The 20289-nt window shown below is 40.8% G+C and overlaps 1 protein-coding gene across 2 annotated transcripts in view; it reads right to left on the bottom strand.

Annotated features, from left to right (window-relative positions):
- furinb (furin (paired basic amino acid cleaving enzyme) b) overlaps positions 1-20289 on the bottom strand; it is an 83037-nt gene that overhangs the window by 17812 nt on the left and 44936 nt on the right. For both annotated transcript variants that reach the window (XM_079679967.1, XM_079679966.1), the window contains exons 7-9: positions 8186-8274; positions 5675-5847; positions 2266-2478 (exon numbers count right to left, since the gene is read on the bottom strand). In XM_079679967.1, the coding sequence (XP_079536093.1) occupies positions 2266-2478; positions 5675-5847; positions 8186-8274 (475 nt within the window). The remainder of the gene's footprint in view (positions 1-2265; positions 2479-5674; positions 5848-8185; positions 8275-20289) is intronic.

The following is a 20289-nucleotide window of genomic DNA, read 5'->3' on the forward strand; positions in this document are numbered from 1 at the left end:
ATAGTTTCTTCACTGTCATTGGAGGTTGTTTTCTGTTCTCAAGGGTTTAATGAAGGGGGACAGACACCGTATTAAAGAAGGACAGTAGTTTTGTTTCAAATGTCTTATGTGTGTTGGTCTCGTTAATGCGAGACCAAAAAGGGGGAATTGAAGGATTATTTGAATTATTTGAAGTATTAAAGTAACGGGGTATGACAGGAAAGTAAAATCTGGTATATTCATTTTGGTGTCACCTTATATATGTTCATGTGTGTTAAATTTGAAGGGACAAAGTATCCTTTCCTCCCCCAATATATTGAGGTGAATTCTGTGTGCTTAGAGAAGAGATGGGAGCATGGGACACCATATTTGGAGATAGTGCCAGACGCTGGAATGCTTCCCTCGTAAAAAATGGGTGTGTGTGACACAATCTTGTAGCAGATGTGTATGTGTTTTCATTGAAGTAAATATAAGAGCTACATGATTACTGGTCAACTATACCTCTGTTCTTATTCTTTCATGTGTGGGTACTAAATGGCTACAAACATTGTGGAGAAATTAGCTTAAACATCTTTTATTACTCCATATGAAATGGAAACAGTTTTTATGACAGGGACGAGAGAGGTGGGGGAGGGACGCATTCCAGGAGTTTCAGCATGTCAATTGTCAGGGGAATCGACTTGTTTTCAATAGAGGTGTGTGGTTAGTTACTTTGTGTTAATAATAGCAGTATGTGTAAAGGAAGCTGGAAATATACAATGTGAAACCTTTTATTTGAAGTAAAGATGTGAACAATAGCTCAAACAAATGGAAGGGCCATAGGTAAGCCTGTGAGAAGTTTGACTATTTGGAAAGCATCTCTAATACTGCTTAAGAGCATAGGTAATGTGTTCCTCGTTGTTATTGATATGAAAGTAATTAACATGTATTACGTATATTTAGCCAACTATAACAACTATATCTTAAAACATACTTTTAACTTGTGTGTGGCAGTCAGGAGGCGGGAAGATGGACTCGGACAAAGGGCCATAAAGGAGATGTGTGTGTGCTGGCTAAAAGCTGCTGTGTCGCACTGATTGGGTGCGACAGGCCATGTGTTGATCTCTGCCAATAAGATGACCTCTGGGGGAATGCACGTACACACCTCCTCCTGTGTTTTAGTATGAAAGACTGTGTTTTCCTTTGGTTCGCGCTCTTGTTTTTCACCAGCCGTTCCTGAGACCTGTCTCACACACGTGGTAGAACCTGAGCCCGGAGTACTCTGCAGAGTGCTTCGTGATTTCTTTGTATTTTGTATCGTTACTGTATATCATTAAAAGCCGGATTATTGTTTAACTTGTATTCTGGTGTTTCTTAATCCCTTTATTTTCCCGAACTCACCCAGCTTAGCAAACGACACGCGGAGACAAGGTTGGTTTGCAACATCCTCTAAATCTCCAACATTACTCAGTTACACACAACCAGTACCTCACAAGGTGTCAGGAGACCAAATCTATCCTACACAAGCTTCTTGTGAGTCAAGTGTGATTTGTTTAAAAGCCTGGGTCCCTGCTCTAGTTGTAACTTGACACTGTAGATACAAATGTACCAAACATGAAAATCTGCCAAAGCGAAGATAAATCCTCGTTCTGGGTAGACGAAAGCTGTATGAACTCACTGATACAACAAATGATGGCTTATGGCAACTACAGCAGCAATACAACAGCAGTCGTATTTTAAAACGACTTCAATTTAATCTATTTCATGAGTTGTGTTCGCTTGCTTGAAGCATGCCTCTGGTGTATTTTGGAGGCCATGGCAGATTTATGTCCCTGAGGCAAGTCTTTCTTCAGATGACAAGCAGCTTGAAGGAAGGATCTGGCATCTCTCAGTGTTTGTCAAGCTTTGTTCGCTGATGTAACATATCACTCACTGTGATTTGGACAGTTTTATGCCTATTTGTGAGAGAAGATATTAATATAAAAGTACACTTGAAAAAAAGGGTTTATTTCTGATGCACCGGCCTCGAGTTTTGGCCAAAGCGAAGTATGAGGCGCAAGTTATTTCTGTGCTAGATATTCAAAGTATTCAAACAATCCTACACAAAATCTGGGAAGTTCAAAGTAGAAGTGTGTGTGTGTGTGTGTGTGTGTGTGTGTGTGTGTGTGTGTGTGTGTGTGTGTGTGTGTGTGTGTGTGTGTGTGTGTGTGTGTGTGTGTGTGTGTGTGTGTGTGTGTGTGTGTGTGTGTGTGTGTGTGTGTGTGTGTGTGTGTGTGTGTGTGTGTGTGTGTGTGTGTGTACACCCACTATCTGTTTCTCCCCCGGGTTTCCAGAGCTGTAAGTCGTAGCGAGAGTGGAGGAGCAGGGCTCGCTGTACCACGGCACGCTGCCGGACTGCGTGGTGCTGCTGATGGAGAGGGTGTAGATGCTGTTGGTGTAGCCGTCACAGTTACAGCTGTCCTGTTCCCGGCCTCCATTTCCCGAGGCCCACACAAAGATGGAGCCTTGCCCGCCACGTCCCTGAGGAACACAAGCACATTCATTACATATAGACACAAAGAGAATAGGTTGAGAGAAAAGAGAGCTGGTTCAAACGTGACACATTAAGTATGATAAAGACGTTTTTCCTCGCTGCTTAAACGTCTTGTCACTTCAGAAGCAGTGAACCGCTGGAGGCACAACTCTTATTAATACATCATAACGACTCATTGCCGCATTACATCAGATAACAAACAAAAGAAATGTAATTACTAAATCTCCTCAAGCTGAATGTAATTTAGGGGCATGATAAATTACGACATAGGATCTGGCAGTGAGACTGCATGCTTCCTAAACACACACACTGTATGAAACGTACATTTAGTCCAGCTAGGTGTGGACTTGCCAAAAAGAGGCAATTTTTGAGCAAAGTAACAAAGGGCTGTTATTTGTCTGGAACATTGCCTAGATTAGATCGTCCTTTTGTTCCAAGGCACAAATCCTTTTTTATGCATTTGTCTGCGGCTGATTAGATTACTGCAACTCTTTAATCGCTGAAATGCCCCAGAAATCAATATGCCTCCTTCAGCTCGGACAATATACAGCTGCCAGAGTGTTCTCAAGTGGTAGAAAGTATTCTCACATTTTGGCCTCCGTGAGTTAGCAACCTATGGCATTTCCAATCGATTTCTACGTTTTACAGCTTATTTCTGACTCTGGATGGTCTGGCTCGGCCTACACTGCTGACCTGCTGACGGCAGCTTGGAGTCTGCAGAGCAACAGCCGGGCCTTGGGGCAGACACAGGGCAGCGGGGCCTCTGCAGTCAGGACTTCTCATCTCTGAAAGAGCCTCTGGGTGGAGAACGACCTCTGCCGCCTTTTGTGCAAGACATACATGCACATTTTTTAAATTGGGTTTTTAATTAGTCATACTATTGTTGTTGTGGATTATTATGCCTTTCTTCTTTTTCTACAATGCATTTAGAAAGCACTTTCTTTTTTCTTAAGCCTTGTTATTATCTCTGCCTTTGATTTGTTTTTCTGTGAAGCACTTTTTGAGTGTTTTGGGGGAAAATTGCAGAGTGAAAAAAGCTATCATCATTATTCACATTTCTCTTCAGTATTAATCACACCCTGTCAGAAGAACATTAAACAATTAAATTGAATGATGTCATCAACCCTATTTGAAGCCATATGATAACCACTTGTCTTCTACATAAGCTTTGAACCAAGTCGGCAAAAACAAAACAATAAACCCAAGAAATACATATTATGAAAGAAACAGCTAAAAGGCAGCGGAGGGACTTCCCACATGCTGAGAGCAGGAATAATGCAACAGTTGATGGCAACCAGACATTAATAAGGTCAGAGAAAACAGATGTAAACCATTCCTCCCTCCCTCCCTCCCTCTGTCTCGCTCAGCCACAGATACACAAAACGACACAAAAAAGATCCTAAAAATGAGTGTTTTAATGGCCAAAGCCGCAGGAAAGCTTTACTGCTCGGGTTGTAAAGATTGTGATTCTCTGCCTTTTTTTTCTCCCTGCCTACTTGAGTCTGGCTTAGCTGGCAAAAAAAAAAAGTCCCGGCTGTCATCATCAGTTCCAGTTTTTTGGGCTTTGCAGTCCCGGTCAATATAAAGATATTGGAACCGTTGCTTCCTTATCACTGTTGTTGCATCACTGTTTTCTCTGACTCCGTTAATCACATTTGAACCCTTTAAGTTTACAATTGAACCTAAACACAGATTTCAAATGAGTTGAGGATTGCCAATTTATTTTTCCCTAATGGGTTCCTTCATCTCCATCTCACAAATTACCACATTTTTATGGAGACATTTGTATTCTACTGTATGTCCAATGCTGTCTGAATTGTACTGTATCATACCACAGGAGTGTTGAAGGTTTAGCAAATACTTCTTGACTTCCCGGCCCAATTTATGATCCTCCGCTGCCTTCGCTGCAGGTTACAGAGGCCAGACGATAACACTGAGGTGCCAGGGGTTATCTGGCTGCCAGGAGAACACACGCTGAACCAGAAAGGTCCTGCTGTGCAGCTGTCAGGCACTTTCTCCTCACTTTCACACCTTAGATTTGCAGCATTTCACATTTCGGAATGTGACACATAAATCATTCTTTTCCACAGATAAAAATGTGCAGTATCATTCATTGATTAGTCAATTACAGTCTTTGAGTCTAACTATTGTTCTGCATCAGTGATTGCTGCTCTCATTCCATTTTCTCACATCTCACATTTATAATTTAGCTGTCGTGCAAATACCCTTCATTGCAGCATGCTGGCCTAAACTAAATGATGACATTATCCTTAGATAATATATCGTACTTTTGACTTTGTCTTACCCTTACCTAAAGAGCAGAGAACAGATAGCAAACTCACCTTGAGTTTGTCCTTTCCTACAGTGTATTTCAGGAAGATAGCCTCAATTAAATATTGATACAGTATGTTTGTAGAGCTGGAAAAGGGTTCCTTTTCTTGCAGGCATGAGATAAATAGCTCATTATATAGCTACAGATGTAGTTCAAAATGTTGCAAATTATGCTGACGGTATTAGCTTCAAGCCATGGGTACATTTGAGTATTTCACACAGCATATTCTTGTTTGCTTAAAAAACATTTTACTAATATATAATGTCTGCTTCCTAATAGATAATATCTTTCTTCCAGATTCAACCTGAGCTCAAACATATCTCGGACACCAAATTGTTTATTTGAGCTATTCCTCAACTCAGCTTTACCCCCCAGCAGTTATATGAGGCCTAACCATAGTTTGTCCTCTGCCCCAACCCCTACTGTCAAGGCAATGCTATGGAAAACCCTGTTTTAATGAGAAACACACGTCAGAACTAAAATGGCAGAGACATAGTCTGATACATCCTCTTGTTTTAACACTTTTTGGTATAATAAGATGGATGACATGTACCATGTACATTATTGAGCATGAGGGGTGCTGGTAAGCAGATGTAATTCCTTATGCACAGAAAAAGGCTAGATGTTTTCAGTCTAAGCTAAGCTAGCCATCTGCTGGCTTCAGTGTGATATTCACTACATATATTATGGCAGTCAATCTTCTCATCTATTTCTCTGCATAAAAGAAAGGGATCGGCATATTTCCCAAAATATCAAACAACTACAAGCGTATGTGAACCTTTTTAAGAGCTGATAATGGTCATGCTAGAAGAGGAAACAGGGTAGATTGGAAGTGTATTGCTGGGACTGACCTTGGTGATTCCCTGTAGGAAAGCCTCTTTAGCCAGCTTGGCGGGGCCATCCAGTGACTTGCCATCGTCCTCTGGGCCCCAGCTGGCGCTATAAATGTGGATGTGCTGCGGGTTAAGGCTCAGAGAGTGGGCCTCCACCATGTCTGTTACCTCGCCATCCAACATGCGAACTCCTGTAAAATGACAGGCAAGGCAGCGGATATTAGGTTACCACACGAGAGACGTTTTTGTGGAAAGAGTGACAGGATGACAGATGGTAAAAAGATCCTTGGCGTATTCATTTTTGCTTCAGATGGGTGAGAAGGTGTCAAAACCTGAAGAAAAGAAACTCTGCAAGAGATGACAGGAAGAAGATAAAACTTGTCATAAAAGTGAAAGAAATCGGTCAGACCGACAAATTCCCATGTTATCATCGGCCTCAAAAAGCTAAACAAAAAACAGAGAAACAAAAGACATCACAGGAAAAACAAGACTTCACAAAGTTTCAGTTTTTAATGAGTAAGCGTACAAAGCTTCACCCACAGATGCTGCTCCGACGGATACTACATTATTTTACCGTTGCATAATAAAAAACCCAGCTGGTTGTAAAACCAAGGAAGGCTAGTATCGTGACCGCAACTAAACATACAGAATGTTTGGAGACATCTGCACGTACACATATATAGATATAAAATGAGCGGAGAGTTTACTGATCCTACCACAGACTGGTGTGTCCACGGGCTAGCTCTGAATGTCACCTTTCATCATACCTGAACACAACTCTGTCTGGCCCTTTGAAGTGAGCCGCGTCAGATCACCCCTCTGAACATTAATGGCTGTTGAAAGGCGTGAAATGAACCCCCCCTTAAATGAGGTCCATCACTGGGAGAGGACCCCCTCGTACCTCAATACTGTGTCCACATTAAGATTTCAAAAATCCATTCTAGACTACCTGGCTTGCCCTGAAGGCACAAACACATGCCAGAAGGGACGTAGCCAAAGCAGTAATTACTCTGTTGGCGAGGGGATTTGAAGTAACCCAAGTTTGAATACTGAGTAGCCTGGAAGAAACAAGCAAAAATAAAAAGACGGTTATCTTTGCTAAATAGACACTGTTTGCACCGTTGATCATTATGCATGTGCTGTATTGAAGCGGTAAGGATAATCAATATTGTAGCAATTTCTCATCAGCTGCCTGCGGCTCGGCGATTTGGTGTTAAAGACACAGCTGTGCCAGTTCCCTGCGGTTCCATCGAGTCAAAAGTAGCAGGTAGGAGAATGCAGAAGGGAACACAAGGACAGTGTTTGAAAGGAGAAGCAGAGTGAGCCAAGTAGGGTCAATTACGGGTTTTAAACACTAATCATTAGGATACACACATTTAGGATTCCCCTATGATCCTGACTGCCTGTGCACACACACACCTGGTATTTTGGAGCGAATCACATCTGTTTATAAACAATGCAGTGACCCGGCGACATGAACAGATTCACAGAGGAGTAATTGATGTGAACAAGGCCAACTGTGTCGGGAGATGAATGGTAATGAAGAAGAAGAAGAAGGAGAGTTATGAGTAACATCTGTGAGCGAGGCTGCTCAGGGCTGCATTGGCTCCGCTGAGTCTTGTTGGCTGCCAACATGTCACTGACAAATTGTTTGGTGACAAAAGTTACTAAAAGCCTCCGCGGAATACTTCATCAAGTGCAAATATTTTCAGGAGCCAAAAAAAGCAACATTTCAGAGTTAATTTGTAATCACAGGTGCGATTTCTATCAAACCCTCTGAAGGCATGTCTTCTTTCTTAATTTCCTATCTGCAAATGCTGACAGCTTTATGGCACTTCAAACTAGTGCCTGTAATAAGAGTCTTATTTCATCCAGGGAGTGGATTTACGCAGTGGTATGAAAAGATGTCCACTGGGTCGTGAAGACAGTATTCTTGGCATCAACATAAATCTAAATTAAGGCATCACAATGGCCTCGACTGAACACTAAAAAAATCGAACTTGCTTTTTATCTAATTGGCGGAAGAAAGAGGTTTACGGCCTAGTGCCAAATTAAGGTGGAGTGAGATATTTTAATTGCTGGTTAGTCTAGAAAAGATTCACCCCGGCACCAACTTTTATCTGAAATCTACATGTTGCTAAGCATTCTTCTAGCAATATGAACAAAACCATAATGTATTCATTTTCAAAACCATGAAGAAAGGTAAAGCTATTTTCTCAGAGACAACGAATCAGGACACAAGCCTATCTCTGCTGCACACTTTCTCTTGTGCATCTAACAGGGAGTCAATCAAATGCAAAAGATAGTCAATGGATATCAGCTTTGAAATGTCTTACAGCTGATTCTAATTCAGGTCTCGGTGGTAATGGAGCCTAAATAATACAATTCCCTTCCACCTTAATTAGTTTGGATGAATATTATTAAGCATATTATTTCTAATTCAAATAATATTGAACTCATTTAAATTATTATTATTTTCCAATTACACCTGGTTCGGAATCAAAAACCCCAACGGTAAGCTTCACTCACCTCCAATCTTAGCGTTATAGGCCACACCCACACCGCACACGCCGTTGTTAGCAGCTGCTGCGACTTCTCCCGCACATCGAGTTCCATGTCTGGGAAGAGACAACGTCACAAAGGACATTAATAAATAAAAAACATGAAGAAGATTACAAATGGGAAATGTACACATCAAGCAGGAGCATCACAATAACTCAACCGAATACTGACAGCGAAAAACCAGCAATTATTTGTCACCTCCTGAACTGAGCTGGGCTTTTAAACAATACTGAAGCTGAAGTGATGCTAAAAATACAACACAGTCAAAAAGAGAATCAGAAACCCAATGGCCTTTTTGTCACTGCAGTAGACTCAGAGATGCAACAATAGGTGTTAGAGAGGCCGACATGTCTCTCCGAGTGAAAAGTCTATTCATTTAAGCGGTTTTAGAATTCAAGACTTACTTAATAAATACACAGAAAGCGATGACCTTCATGACGATTTCTGTCTTTCACACAACAATGGTTGGTTTTAAAACTCCACTGCTATGTAGTATGTAGTGTGTAGTAGATTAAAGTTTATACAATTTCATAGTGAAGTATATAGCTTCATGACTTAACTGCTGTGTGTGACGATATAATGATTGCTAAGTGTCGTGCTCTTGACTATTTTTGAACAAAAGGTGGACTGATAGGGCTTCTCATACATTATGACTACTTATACACCTCCACAATGAAGTGAAGTATGGACACATAGCATAATACTCCATGCAGGATCGCATTGTGATTTAAGTACGGTACATTGAAGTTTATTTTGTCGCACTCTTTATTAATACTGTATATGCATATCAAAATGTTCATGGTGAATTCATCGTAGAACATGTCCATGCATTCAAAAATAATCTTTGGAGCATAGTGATCATTAAACATGAAGATTCATTCAACTTTACTGTCAATATTAAAACATTATTATTAATAATGCATTATTATAGATGCAATGACATGGACAACACTTCACTTAACATATACAATAATAACTTATGAAAAGGCATGGATTTTTATTGGAGCGTAGTCATAAAGCATTATTTGTAATTCACTATTACCGCCATCATAATGCACCAGAGATCTGTGCTTCATAGACAGTGTAAACAATGTGTGTTTAGATGGCAACATTTCTGTGCTTTTTGTATTAATTCCTACAAATCCCAACTGCTTTTCAGTGTTCAAAGACCTTGAAAACGCACTCACATGAGAATTTTCCATTCTTGTGTGTCTGTCTCGTGTTCAAAGTAAATATAAACTTTGATTCTTTTTTCTCTTGTCATGAATATTCAATGCGATAGAAGCATAGGTGATTTAAAACCACTTTTTTATGTACAGAAAAACTGTGTTTTTCCAACCAATTTGCTCCTGGATGAATGATCCATACTATATCACAGCAGATACCTCTGGGTATATATAGTAGATAATGAGTACTTCCACAATCCTCCTCGTTTTAAACACAGCCACTTCAGACAGCTCCTCTTTTCAGCTCTTTTTTGTTTTAGCTACAGAGTTACAGAATATAGGCATTTCCCATCAAGAAGTGAAACATGATGATGAGACCTGTCTAAAACCAACTTAACCTTGACCGTCACTGGCCATTCAAATGAGATATGAGATGTTATCGATGTACATGAATTATTCACTGAGTGCCCCATTAATACCTTCAACCAGTCTTGAGTTTCAGAGAACAGACAGGTTCCCCCAGACACTTGTCTAGATGTCAAACTAGCTTAACAAACAACATTCCCTCCAACCCAAAAAAAGCTTCATGCTTTATTTAGCACAGATCCGGTATTATAGAAGACAGTAAAACTACCAAACTGAAAACTTTACAGCTTTGAATAGTCTTAAGGCCAAAACAAAAGTAATCATTAGTGGGTTGGATTCAATTTGTTTCATTGACTTCAGGGGTTGACGCGGTGTGATCAGACTGCGAAATGGATGGCGCAGACAGATTTGGCATTTGGCATTTAACACAGGTCATTAAGTTTGTCTGCTGATTACAGTGCAGATCTGATTAGGAGGTGTACAGTTTCACACCCGTCTCTGCGTGAATGTTATCGGAACAAAGCTAATTACATCCACAGTATTGTTTTGAAAGAGCCAAAATGACTTTCTTTTTGATCTCCCAACCTCCCACTGATGATGAGGCAGAGGACAAAGTCATTTCACAGGGTCAGAGCAGGCTACGCCTCCAGCTGGGATCCTGATTAGACTCTGTGTAGCTCTGTGATACATTACCCACCTGCTAATTCTCACTCTTTGTTCACTCTTAAACATTTCAGCAAAGGTTCACTGCTGTATTCTTCCTCATTCTTCTCCTGACATTATTTTTTACACAAATGTCAAAGAACAAAACGCTTGTCATCAGAAAAGATGATGTGGAATAAACAACGTTGCCTTCTTACAAATCATTTATTTAGCTGTCAACAACTACAAGCATTGCAGGGATTTTTGAACAAGTAATCAACTGGCCTGACAGGGCACATTTTTCACTGACAGACATGCCCTTACAAGGACCTTGGCACAACATATTGCAGGGTGTAATACATCAAAAATGCAATTAAATTAATATCATTGCTATCAAGAGCTTAAACTACATTATTTTACTGTTAACTAGCTTTAATAAATGGCAGCAGTTGATGGAGACTTGACGGCTCCCTACAGAACCATATGTGCTCGGGGGTTAAATCAGGACTTATTACTTGAGGAGGCAATTTCTTAAGAATGTTATGTAGCAGCAGGCGCTTATGAGAAAAAGCCACACTAAACAGCTGACCTCATAAGCACAAGAGAGTCATTATGATTTACAAAAATCAGTCCTTTTGTCTAATTATAAAAGAAACACCCAGTTGGTAAAGCTTTAGGAGGGTCCACAGTCTCAGATATTCAGCCTCCCGTTATGCTAATCTCTGTACAGCAGGACGTCTGCGTGTGAAGTGGCCTTTAAAGTAAGTCTCTATTGTTTAATCAGAGCGCTAAAGAGGCATTACATTTTCGCTCACTGCTAAACAAATGTCTAAATCTGACTGACTGGATGTACTCACCCTACCACACCACTCAATCATGTTATGTTTGAGTGGACGCTCACAATAACAATCTGAGTGAAAAAACACTGAGAAAGACGGTGCTACTCAAGGACAGACCGACTTACTGCATTTTTATACGTTGATATTCCTATTTCAGAAGGAAATAGAATGTTGCAGTGGCTCCCTGCTGATCAGTAGTTTGTACATTTAATGAGCAGGGATAAAGAGCAAGCTCCAATTTATGAGCTTTTTTTACTTGGATACGATGCCTTAAAATGATAAACACAACTTCAGGTTTGCACTTGTTTTGAAGTTGTGAAGTTTAGCTTCAGTTCCGAGGCTTTTATATGTCACACTTGCCTTTGCAGTGTTGTTAATTTTCTCGTTGTGGAACACTACTGAGTAAACTCAGAGGCAGATTACCTCTAATGGGAACACATTCTTATACATTCAGTATTCAGGGAGCCTGAAACCATTCACACTGGCCAAAAACACATTTATTCAGCACTGTGGCCAGCCAGATGGCTCGGCCAACAATACTGCGCTAAGCTTACATTGTGGAGGCATTTGCAGTCGCATTGCGCTGCAAGAAACAGCTTCAAATGTCAACACTAGAAGACTTTTGTTTTAATAAGAAACAGACAAAATGCTTTGCCTTTTGAAAACATAAAGATGATCTGAGTGTATGTCAAGGATTTAAAGAAATAATATCTGATAAGAGACGCTGTGATTCCACCAAACAATGTCAGCTCAACTTGGAAAACAATGAAGCGCATTTTCTTTAGACTTCAAATTAAAAACGGTGAAGCTTTCTTATGTGATATGGTTTTGAATGCCTTAAGATGGAGCTACGTGCACGCACATTTATGGTTTCATCCACAGCACAGTAAACAATACTGTTCTGCTCCAGACAGCACATATCCTCACAACAAGGAGCAACAGATGTTAAGCCAGGTAGGGGATCGAGCCAGGATGGGGCGCGTGAACACATAGCCAGAGTGATTTGCCTGGACTGAATTCAGCCAAAGCAGCCAGACAGCCTCATATATCCAGGGAGGCTCAGGCGTTCCAGAGCAGACAAAAGTGTTTGAGGCGAAGTCACAATTCTATCTGTCAAACGTCCCTGAAATGAAATGATTTCCAAGACGGTTTACTGAAAGCCTCCTTTCTATATCCATTTGAAATAGATTGGAGGCGGTGTCAGACACAATGCCTCTAGGGGGCACGCGTAAGTGTAGTTTGAACAGCTAAAGTTTATTCAAGAGATGTGAGAACAAGACGCTTTCAAAATAGTTCAGGCTCATCTCGGAGAAAGACAATCACGGTAAATAAATCATTGGAGTGCGAGTCGGAGGATGGCATAAAGCCACATGCTTTGTTCAAAAGACGAACTGTGGAGAAAAGAGCCGACAAAGCGTAAACACAGCTTCGATTAAAGGGCGCGGAACGTGAGACGCTCTATTCACCCAGCCAATGTGACCTCCACTATCTCATCAGAAGGAGCAAAGGGACCGAGGGAGGTAATGCTTTTATCTCTCCTCCTCAGGACAAGGGGCCGTTTTTGGTAAAGTCCTTGCACTGCGATTTACTGGAGACTCACAATCTCTCTGGACATAATGCAACGTAACCACAGACCACAGAGTCAATATACTGTAAAGTGCAGTCTATCAATGCAAAGTATTCAGTATGTATCTTATGGAAGGTGCCTCAATATTGATCTCATCCAAAAACGAGCATTTACCCCAACCTGAAAAACTAAAACTTGAAACAACGGAATTCTGCTTGCAGCGAAGATTTAGACTTCGAGTTAAGTGTCTGTTTTCAGTGATTGATTTCCCCATGGCAGCATCAAACAAATGTTTTGTTTTTGAGGAGGCTCTTTTGAGGTTTAATTATCTTCCCCACAGTAACTATACTTACATTCTTTCATTTACAGTGTGATAGATGGTGGGAAGGTTTGCCTTGTCTTATTACTGAAAATTAGACTGTTTCCAAGCAGATATAGTACTAAGATAATTTAAGGAACAACATAAGCAGGCCATGGTGACCAATCACAGTTCTCGTTGTCTCAAATAGTATCTCAATATAAGTGGAGCAGCCCTGAAGTGGTTCCATTTTTTAGAAGGCTTATGTCAGGTAGGGCACAGCCTCTGGTATTGCTACATGAATAACCCCTTAATGCAAAACTATAAATCCACCTTAAAGTGGCACTCCAGTGATTGAGTCCCTAGTGTGTCTCAATTCCAAACCCTGCATTTCCTATAATGCGATTTGAAAGCCTCTTATTTTATTATTCCATACGGCTGAAATGCCCATTTCTATCAAACTTCACATCTCCAGTTTGAAAGGAATCTCTGGTAAAACGTTTCAAGTTTTAAAGATCTCCTTTAAATCCATATAAAGTTATTTTAAAAGACTGAGTGGTATTAACAAACACGGATCAAATTGGTTGAGCACTCATCCAAAAGTTGAACAGTTGTGTGGGTGTTACCACCAGCAGATGAGGGAGAAAAGCAGATTATTCCTCCATGCTGGCAGGACACACTTTCTCATATAGTATTTTTAACAGAAAGACGTGTATTCAAGCATTGAGCATTTCTGTTTACAGATGGTATACTCATATAATCACACATACCCACTCATGTTGTGTTTCGGTTGTTTTGTATAGAGCATGTGTATTGAATATGCTTTACCAAGTGTGACTGATGTCTAACCTGTGCTCGTCCAAACTGTAGGATCCGTCTGTTGGCATTGCTCTGTTGGTTTATATCTGTTTTAAAAGGGACTGAATGGGGTCTGTTCAACGCCAAAAGGATTAGGGTATTTTCTGCTCAGCTCAGCTAAGATGTAGCCTCAGGCAGGTCTGTTTCGAATGGTTACACTGCAGTGTGAGATCTCTTCATTGTTTGGTCAAACACAAAAGTGCTGTCTACAGCTTTGTAGGCAAGATGATCAGATAACATTTTAATATCTTTGGCAGAGAAACACTTTGGAAGAGTTCTCAGTCCATCATAAGGCAAATGTCGACAGACAGCGTATCTGTCATGACCGTTCATGCCTAAAGGCAATTAGAGTCATCAATCCATCTGACTTTCATATCATTATGTTGGAAAACACTCATGCGGAAATAGAGCAAAGGAAATATAAACCCTACAGAATGAGGGGCCAGAAATCTAAATGTATTTTTACAGTAAGGTCCCCTCCTCTTCTCTCTGTACACAAACTCGCTAGGATCAGTCATTAGCCCGCATGGTTTTTCATACCACTGCTACGCTGACGACACCCAATTAATTCTGTCCTTTCCCCGCTCAGAGACCCAGGTCGTCGCACGCATCTCTCCTTGTCTAGCTGACATCTCTCAGTGGATGTCTGCTCATCACCTCAAGCTCAACCTTGACAAGACTGAACTGATTTTTCTTCCGGGAAAAGATTGTCCCACTCTTGACCTAACAATCAACATCGGCACCTCTGTTGTTTCCCCGACTCAGACTGCAAGGAATCTGGGTGTGATCCTAGATAACAAACTGTCCTTCACTGCAAACATCGCTGCTAAAACCCACTGCTGCAGATACACACTTTAAAACATCAGGAGGATACGTCCCCTCCTGACCCAGAAATCAGCGCAGGTTCTGGTCCAGGCTCTCGTTATCTCACGCCTAGACTACTGCAACTCCCTCCTGGCTGGTCTACCTGCATGTGCCATCCGACCTCTGCAGCTCATCCAGAATGCAGCGGCTCGTCTGGTCTTCAACCTTCCTAAATGTTCCCACACCACACCGCTCCTCCGCTCACTTCACTGGCTTCCAGTAACTGCTAGAATCCACTTCAAGACACTGGTACTTGCGTACCATGCTGCGAATGGATCTGGCCCTTCCTACATCCAGGACATGGTTAAACCGTACACCCCAGCACGTGCACTCCGCTCTGCATCAGCCAAACGGCTCGCTGCACCCGCACTGCGAGGGGGACCCAAGTTCCCATCAGCAAAAACACGTGGGTTTGCTATCCTGGCTCCAAAATGGTGGAATGAGCTCCCCATTGAAATCAGGACAGCAGAAAGCTTACACATCTTCCGGCGCAGACTGAAAACTCATCTCTTTCGACTTCACTTATTAGCGATAGAATTACTAACAAAGCACATATATACTAATAAAGGACTGGCTTATCTAAAGCCAGTTGAGTAGCACTTGAAATGTTTTAGCTCTATGAAACCTGATGCACTTATATAATTCTATTTTCTTCAAGTTTGTATCTTCTTGGTCAAATGCACTTATTGTAAGTCACTTTGGATAAAAGCGTCAGCTAAATGCAATGTAAAGTAAGGCAACAGCTGTTGCACATTCTGAAAACAATTCATTATTGGCCATATTGAGCACTAGAGTAGGACAGGGGAGAAAATTGATATAAATGTATACTTTTCTATCAGTTAGAGGCTCTCAATCAAAACAACAAAAATGTCGTAGCAGATCATGGGAGTTTCTATTGTAGTTGGCTTTTTCCGATTTGAAAATGATGAAAGAGTTCAGCATTTAGAATATTTTTTACCTCGAGCCAAATCATCCCGAGAGGTCTCCTCTCCTCACAAGCACACTGACCTGGTGAGTAAAGCTGGTGAACATACTGAATAAAGCAGTTTTACTTTAAAAATAAGCGTTTCCCCTGTGGTCACAGGGTGTAGCTGCTACAAGCTAAAGGCTAATGTAGGCTTCAATCTTTCTTGCATATTTTAAAATTCAATCCGAATTATCTGCCCTAAAAAAACAGCCAGGTGAGAAAATAAATTACAGATTTCTCTAGTTTTGAAAATTCGCAAATATTAGTGCTGAAAGGTAGCTTTTGTGGACTGAATGGCCATTGCCCATTGTAAAGTTATCTGAAAAGGACATAAATGAACACAAGGAGATGCAAAGTGGTGTGGGTAACTGGAATACAAATTAGATAAAGTCTACCAAGCAATAAAACATGTTTAAACTAGAAGGCACTCCGGAAGCTCAGACCTCCGACAAGGCCATTTCCATAAGTGAAAAATCATATGTGTATTCGCGCCATGATTTGGAACTGATCCATAGTTAATGGGCTCTTCCTTTCAGCAGTCTACATCCTTCTACCAAGTAACATTCAAATTGGGCCAGCGGTTTTACCTTGGTCCTGCTAACAAAACAAAGCTAAATCAAACATCACATCCTCAGTAGAGATAATTACTGCAAGGGGCTTGAAAGCAATACAATTAACTTCATGGAAAACTGAGCAGGATTATAATAAAAGACTCCAGGTGATCGGAATACCTCCTCAAATCCATTTTGTCTATTCTTTTTATAAATGGTTAGAATACAGCAGCTTTTAATTAAACTTTTTCTTGGGTGAAAAAACAATAGCAGGAAAGTCTAGAGAAAGCCTGAGGAATCTGGTTAAAGAGTGACATCCCTGCCGTGCCAACATCACCTCCAAAAAAGTCTGCCTAGCTGTCTGGAAGGTAAACAAGCTGTCCCCGACAGAGTAAAAAAGATGAGGGGGGAGCAGAGTTACATTATTCAGGCTTCACAAAGGATGGCAGCTTTGCAAACAATAATTGATAAACCCAGTGCAAACAGTGAAGGGCATTTATCTGCAGCGTCAGATGGCCAGAGTAAATAAAGAACAAATATATTTTTCCTTGAAGATTTCTCTTGTATTCTTATTGTTCCTTCTCCACTCACAGCAAGCAGTCAACACATGTTTGTCAAACTGTCAAGGCTGAAAAAAGTCTCATTAAAAGGATTACACAAGTTTTCTTCTTTACCAAGGTTCTTTACTTTACGTTACCACATTTTAATAGCTTTTTTTCCGCGTAGAGTTTAAATCTCTGTGCAACAGTGGATGGAGAAACAGCTAGGGTCTTATTTGACGGACTCAAGTTTCTCTGTTTAGAAATGTCTTCTGCGCTTGACTTCACCTAGGACAGACTATATATTTTTTGTCAAAAAACATACTTTATACAAGCCGATGAATCCGGATGCTTGAGGAATGTCAATTCCACAAAATGTTGTGTATTAAAATGTGTCAGCATTGAAGTCAGCGCAGCGCGTTGCGACCTGCTGTGTCAAAACACTGTTACAGAGACGCGATAGCAGCGACGCAGGAGGAAGCTGTCTTCTCTTATTTCTGTTCTCCTTCAGTCTGATTTGTCCTGTATAGCGCACCCTTGACGACTCAGGTTTATTACCTCCATACAGATATAGATATGTGGGCAGTCTGTGTGCAGCAGGCCCGGGACAGGCATTATCATCTGCATTCACGTACTCAAACAGTGAATGTCTCAGGACTAAGAAACCACATGCCGCCAGCCTTTTGGCCAAGGACACAGTGCACAAACATTACTTCACCCTGTTGCCATTTACTGGTGTCACGGCCTGTACTCTAATTGGATTAAGACTTATTTTCTGCCAGCCAAGTACACAATATATAGCCCAGTGGCATATTTTAAATGTTGTGTTTACAGTGTGGCATATAAACATTTAACCTCTGTGGCTGTCACATTTTGATTTAAGTAAGTAGGTAAAATTATGAATGAATGTCCAATCAGCCAGAAATCCCTGAAAAGGGATAAAGTACAGTTTGAAAGCAAGTACAGTTTTTGGAATAATTTGTTAATATGTAAAACATTTGAATGTTTTATTCATGAGAAACAATCCAGGAAAGTTTTTCTTCTGTCAGAACATTAATTTGTTGCTTAAACATTTATGAATCTATTGACATGTTAACTAACATTAATAATTATTTCCCCAAACTTTTCAAATGTAAAACAGTTGATTTGAAGTAGTAATCTAGATTGCAGGCCTTTCAACAGCTGTCCCTGACTGATGTCGATTATAACGTTTTAATTGATTGAAGTAAAAAAATGTAATGATGAAAAGGTGTGTTTCTTCTGCAGCATCTGGTGCAGTGCATTTACATTTTTTTCCTATCCATTGTATTTTTACTGAAGAAGCACTTTCATTGTCAGAGAAACAAATTTCACCACCAAGGACAAAGCAATTTGATAGGACGAGAGGGACGGGCCAACAGTCCTGTTGGTCTTTCTCCACGCCATCAACCAGACGAGCCGCTGCACCCCTTCCTTCATCTTCTCAGCCTTGATTTCGAGTCACTTTAGTATCCAGGGGGCTGACGGGTTGGTTTGGACTGAAAGCACACAAGGCTGTGCTGCATGCCAATCATTTTTCAATAAAGGCTGCCACTGCACAATCCTAGGGTGCAGGCAAGTGGATCTCAATTAATGGACCCCTGTGAAAAGTTCCCTACAGATGCTAACAGCTCTCCCCAGGCAAGTTAGAGGAGAGATGGAGACAGTTTACAACCTGGAAGGTGAAATGTAATCACCACAGCAAAAACCTCACCCCTCAAAGATCTCCAGTGGTGTGCAGTTTTTATGCTGAATTAATAAGATCTGATATATGGGATCAGTAAGCAGTTAGGCTTAGCAGGGCAAGATTATGATCTTTATCATCTTTCCTTTAATGATCTGTTGTACCCAGTCAGGACCCCAGAGGTGTCAGGACAGTGAATATCATTCAGTGTTACTTGACTAAAGCACTCAAAACCTTTTTTTTAAAGATTTGGAAATTAAATAACTGTTTAGGGATTGTGTATTGTTTAGATTGTGACGAGATTGTAACGTATTTATTTAATTAAAACAAATTGATACAGGATGAATAATTTCTGAAGAATAATGTGTATCCCTACAGACTGGGTGATAATTCAATATTCATTTCATGTTTATAAATCTTAATTAACTAATCCTGTGGTCTTGAAAAGGAACAAAACGGTCAACATTAAACCTCATAAATAATAGATATGGAAAAAAAATTATGTTTTATTATGATGATAAAGCTGGATAATGATTACGGTTGAGGTTTTTAGAAAATCATAGCATTCAGGTTTAATGACAGGCTGCGGGCAGGAGACGGAATCATTCCTTTTTGCCTCTGCCATTAGACCGACCCTCTACGCCCAAATCACACCGACATAATTTGGAGGAATGGAGAAAGAAATGGAGAAAAAAATGAAAAAAACATTGACATGATACAGCGCAAGCGGATTACCTGCTTGGCAAGACTTCAAGCAGCCTTCAACATGGCCTGCACAGCCTTCAACAAAATCAGCCAGATCTGCCAAGTCAACACTACAGAACCTCTAAGGAGGAACCCAGAGGCGGGAATTAAAAAATCAGCCTTGCGTGTCATCAGTACAAATGAACTGGCCTTCATGGCTGTGGAAAATACCCTCTTCCGACTCTCCTTTGCTTTTTGTTGTCCTATGAATATATTCATATCATCTCATTGTGAGGGGGTTGTGTGCATTACTCACTGTCGCACCGTATTACTTGCTGCTGATTTACATAACTCATTGGATATCATTTGCCCACAGGTCACTCTAAACATCGCCGTAGACACATAGACAAACCCTTGCTTTTCATTTCCTATGCCTGTAAATTGATCCAGTCAGAGGTAATCGCTGTGGCAGTTCCATCGACCTGGGTAGTGCAGAGTGTGCAAGTCCAAATATTTGAGCCCTGTGTGCTTGTATTGTTGTGTGTCTTTCTGAACCTGAAGTAATAGCATGGTGCAGATTGGGAGTAGAAGTGAACCAGAGGCAGGGAGTAATCCTCTCCAGTAGAGCTTTGTTCCATCAGCAGGACAGAGTGGGATCTACTTTGCTCTGACAGAAGGCTTGGGGTCGCTCTGCGTGGCTGCTCTAGCTGCTGGCAAGGACAAGAAAACTGCTGATGCCAGCCCCTTTCAAGACGAATACATACTGTAGATAAATAGATCATATTTCAGATAAGGACAACAACAAAAAACCAAGAGAGATAGATGGATGCCAAAGTTCGAATCAGAACCTCTGCGCAGAATCTATATTCTCATACGAAAGTCTCTACAATCTCACGAAAACTTGCTAAGCTGATTTCTCTTCTCCCTCTGACCAACTGCGCTTTGAAACCCAAAATAAAGAACAAAAACAAACAACTACAAAAAGACTTGGTGGCAGTCGTCCCAGAAAAAGGGAGAGATATGAGACA

Source organism: Notothenia rossii, assembly GCF_949606895.1.
Source record: "Notothenia rossii genome assembly, chromosome: 5".
NCBI classification, from domain to species: domain Eukaryota; kingdom Metazoa; phylum Chordata; class Actinopteri; order Perciformes; family Nototheniidae; genus Notothenia; species Notothenia rossii.